This window comes from Gavialis gangeticus, unplaced genomic scaffold (assembly GCF_001723915.1).
Source record: "Gavialis gangeticus isolate Ggan-Ray unplaced genomic scaffold, GavGan_comp1, whole genome shotgun sequence".
Classification (NCBI taxonomy): Eukaryota; Metazoa; Chordata; order Crocodylia; family Gavialidae; genus Gavialis; species Gavialis gangeticus.
In genome coordinates, this window is record NW_017729019.1 from 16488820 (window position 1) to 16492818 (window position 3999).

Sequence of the window (3999 nt, forward strand, 5' to 3'; positions counted from 1 at the left end):
CTAGGCGGATGGGGCAAAGCCAACTCTATTATTGACCATATCAAAGACAGAATAATATTCCTTGAGGACGACGTCACCCAGGATCCAGAGCGGTTGCCCATTCGGGGAAGGCAGGTAAGTGGGCTCAATCCCAACACTGCAATGCCCGTTGTTCTGTTAGGGAGACAGCAGTGAAGAAAGCTTTAGTGCTGGTGTGTGAATACCCAGTTGGCTGCTATAAAGGCTATACATATAAAATACCCCTTATAATCAGTGGCCCTTGAGTGGGGCCTGATCAGGCCCCTATTTTAGAAATCTAGCTTTTGGGGTGCTGATGCTCTGCACACTGCCTGCTGGAAACCCCAGAACATTTCATCACCTTGGTAAAATCAAAGCCAGTTCTGGTGGCACCTGACTATGTACATTGAAGATGTAGGAGGAGGGCGGCAGTAGAAACTGGGCCCCGTTGATGATGAAGGTGATGGTGGGCATGTCCTGGATGTTGCTGCAGTCAACCACAAACTGCAGAAGGAACGGACAAGGTGGAGGTTGAGACTCCAGCAGCCTCTGAGAGCATATGCTGCTCTTACAGAAATCTCACAGATTTTACATTGGGTCAGTAGTGCTGCTTCTCACAATGAACAACTCTCCTGACTTTGCCAATACCCTTTCTTTTATTGCTACCTGATGATTCAGCTCGCAGGGCTCAGCAGGTGTGCACTAGGGGTTTCATGATCTCCCCCGCTAGATACAAAGTTAGAGCACCCCCCCTTGGTTGTCTGGAAACACAAGAATATCAGACATAAGCCAGCGACTGAGCCAGTATATTGCTGGAAAAAGGAGGATGTAAAATATATCTGGATTGAGGGGTCTGGGGAAGGGCCACATCAGAATGACAGACATACAGACAGACACAAATCAAACAGGGGGATGTATATGAAGATAGACAGATACAGATGCCTGTAGAAATATAGATAGAGTAAGAGGCCTTGGAATAAAGAGATGTAGGGAGAGGGAAAGGTGCAGAGGGGAAGACAGACCTTACAGTGAGAAACAGAAACTGAAGACGGGCTCCGTCAGCTGGCCCTGCTGCAGCATGTTCTGCATAACTGTTGTCCCTCCTCCGACCGCCAGGGAAGGGGAGGCCATTCCAAATATCCCATCAAAATTCACATAGTAGAAGGGGCTGGTGGGCTCATCCTCACTCAGACCAAACTCCTGGTTTGACCACAATATTCGGGATCTGAAGGGGAAGGAAACATTTGCTCTGACCTGGAATTGTACACAGAGCATCAATGAAACCTAAAGACTGTGACATCATTACAGATGAGTGATGTTCCAATGTACAGATAAAGCCTGTCCCAAGGTGAAGTATTGCTCTAACACCTCCACAGGCAGTTTAACGCAGTCAGTGGCAGGAGTTTTGAGCACAGGCTGTCTCAGGAGAGAAAATCCAGAACGTCATCTTGATTGAAAACAAAATAATAAAGAACTATTATAATCATGGAATTCATGAGTAGCAATGGCGAGAATGATTAGTACTGGCTTTTCCACACCAGAATCCAGGCCCGGGCCAACTTAAGCCTTGTCTCCATTGGAGAGTTGCGTTGTTTTAACATAAATACTTTTTCAAGTGATTTAGTTAAATTGGTGCAACCCCCTGGATAGATTCTCTTTTTGGTATGGCGTAGCTATGCTTCTGCTGAACTTCACCAGGTGCACCATCTGGTACCACTCAACCCCAGATAGCCGAATGAGATCTCCTAACCTGAAATATAAGCATCTACACAGAAATTTAGCTAACTTGCTGACAGCGCAGACATTCTTATACCACTGCAAATATCTCATGCACACAATCCCTTTTTTACGGCCCACAGTAACAATGGCGCCAACATGAAACTCAAACACAGAGAATTTATTCAGGACTCGTGTCAAAGGAGTCAAGTTGGGTGGATTCGACTCAATGTTCCCTCAGATGCTTGTCTCCAAGCCCCATCTAGTAAAATTAGAGGAATCTGTCAAAAATTGAGAAAGACAGATGCATGCTAGACAAGTTACTAACAATAACCCCTGGTGGTCCAACCCCAATATGCTCAGACGAGTCCAAAGACACAGCACAATGGACAACACAAGATCACGTGGTGGCAATTCCACTTACCGTCACCGTGTCATAGCCCAGCACCAGTCAGAGGTCACCACTCCCAGAAGAGAGTGAAGGTCTGTCCATTGTTGGAAAAGGTGGATGACTGGCTCGGATCAAACTTTGCATGACTGGCTGAAGAAGAAAGATGAAGACACCATGGTCACTCTCTTGTGCTGTGACTTGTGTCAAGCACTTCCTTCCCCAAGACTGACCTCCGCTGGCTTGAAAGAACAAGTACAAGACATGACCCAGGACTTTCTTCATGGCAGACCTGAGAAGTAATGTCAACCCAGATCATCTAGAAAACCATTTTGTCACACCCATCTTCTCTACCTATGACATACCTGTTTCTCCTATCACTATACTAAGCATTTTAGGCCACGTGCCCAGAGGATCTAAACCAGTGCAGTAGTACAGTAGTCAAATGTCAATTCCCACAGCTGGCAGCAATTATTGAGATGTGGACAACAATATTATAATACTGCAGAATACCAATAAGGAAAAAACCAAGAGAATCTATGTTCCAGGAAAGAGCACCAGAACGGGGAAAGCAGATACAAGAGAATGGCACCCATGAAGAGCGTGAGGAGGTAGGGTCTCTCTTGTGTTAATCACAGGTTGACTACCTAACTGAGCAAGAACGTGCCTAGGACATGTATCTACTGGATACACAGCAGCTGAGCCTGACTCACAGCAGGCCTGACTCTGGCAGTAGGTAGATGGCACCCCAGGTTGGAGGAACCGCTGTCAAAGAAAACCAGGAACTTTTGGGGTGGTGTGCCAATGCTGATCTCTCCAAAGTAGGAAGACTGCAGACGAGAGGAGGTGGATTCCAGTGTGCTATTAACCAACGAAAATAACAATTCCCCCTTCTCAACACTGTCCACTTGGAGATGGTCATTTTAGAGTCATTAAGAAATTCAGGTTTACAAGGAATGAAGTCACTGCCATATTACTGTTTCTGGTTTCAACATGGGGTGTCCGAAGAAGGGATATGAAAAGCAAATTTATTCAGGTCACTATAAATTCAACTGCAAAACCAAGAGCAGAACAGGGGATCTTGAATCCTAAAAGGCTTTCATTGGAGTAACATGTTACCTCTCCAGAGAGCATAAAGACTTTTGTGAATTATAAAGGGGTGGGGGGAGCAGGAGAACCACAGATAATACTGTAAAATTCAAAGGTGAACTTGCTTGCTTAGTATGTTCCTTTAGATTCTTCAAAGGCAGTTTGCCGTCAAAGCACAGCATCCAAACTGTTCCAAAACAGAGATTTCCACGGGCTGTGAAAAGGAATCACTACTTCCTATTGACTTGTGGCCATACTGAGAGGAAGAAAGAGGTCCTAGAGAGACAAGTGAGGAAGAAATAGAAAGAGAGAAGCAGTTTTAATACTCACAACCAGGTAGCTGGTCGTTGGTTCATAAGCGACATTGTATTCATTGACACGGTACTTCCTGCCTGGACCGTATTTGTGGTGCTTCAGAAAATCTTCCAAGACTCCCTTCTCCTTCATCACCTCTTTCATGGATCTGCCGTTCTTCAGAGGGACGCTACACAGGAAGAAAGGGAAAACTCCAGAAATCAGCTCAGAAACTGAACACCCTTCAAGCCTGTCTGCACCCTGCTGTGATCCTGTTCTTTGATATCAAGGTGCTTCTTACTGCTCAGTTAGGTTTTCCCCCAAAGCAAAGCAGCATTCATTTTTCTGTACACGCATTTCCAAAACTCCTACTCAGTGGGATATTTTAAGGACCATAAGGACACAGCCGAGCTGAATGCAGAAGTGTTACTCTGTCCATCACTGCACCGGGATACTCACCTCACCAGCCCCTCCAAGAGCTGGAGGCAAACCAGGACCGGGATGAGCCACTTCAT

The 3999-nt window shown here is 45.8% G+C and overlaps 1 protein-coding gene across 1 annotated transcript; it reads right to left on the bottom strand.

The window, feature by feature from the left end:
- On the bottom strand, nucleotides 1-3999 carry LOC109295112 (gastricsin-like). The gene is given in 10 exon segments (XM_019513767.1): nucleotides 1-153; nucleotides 403-501; nucleotides 885-939; nucleotides 1025-1222; nucleotides 2118-2189; nucleotides 2191-2254; nucleotides 2815-2850; nucleotides 2853-2931; nucleotides 3521-3674; nucleotides 3944-3999. Coding segments are annotated over 10 exon segments (966 nt in total).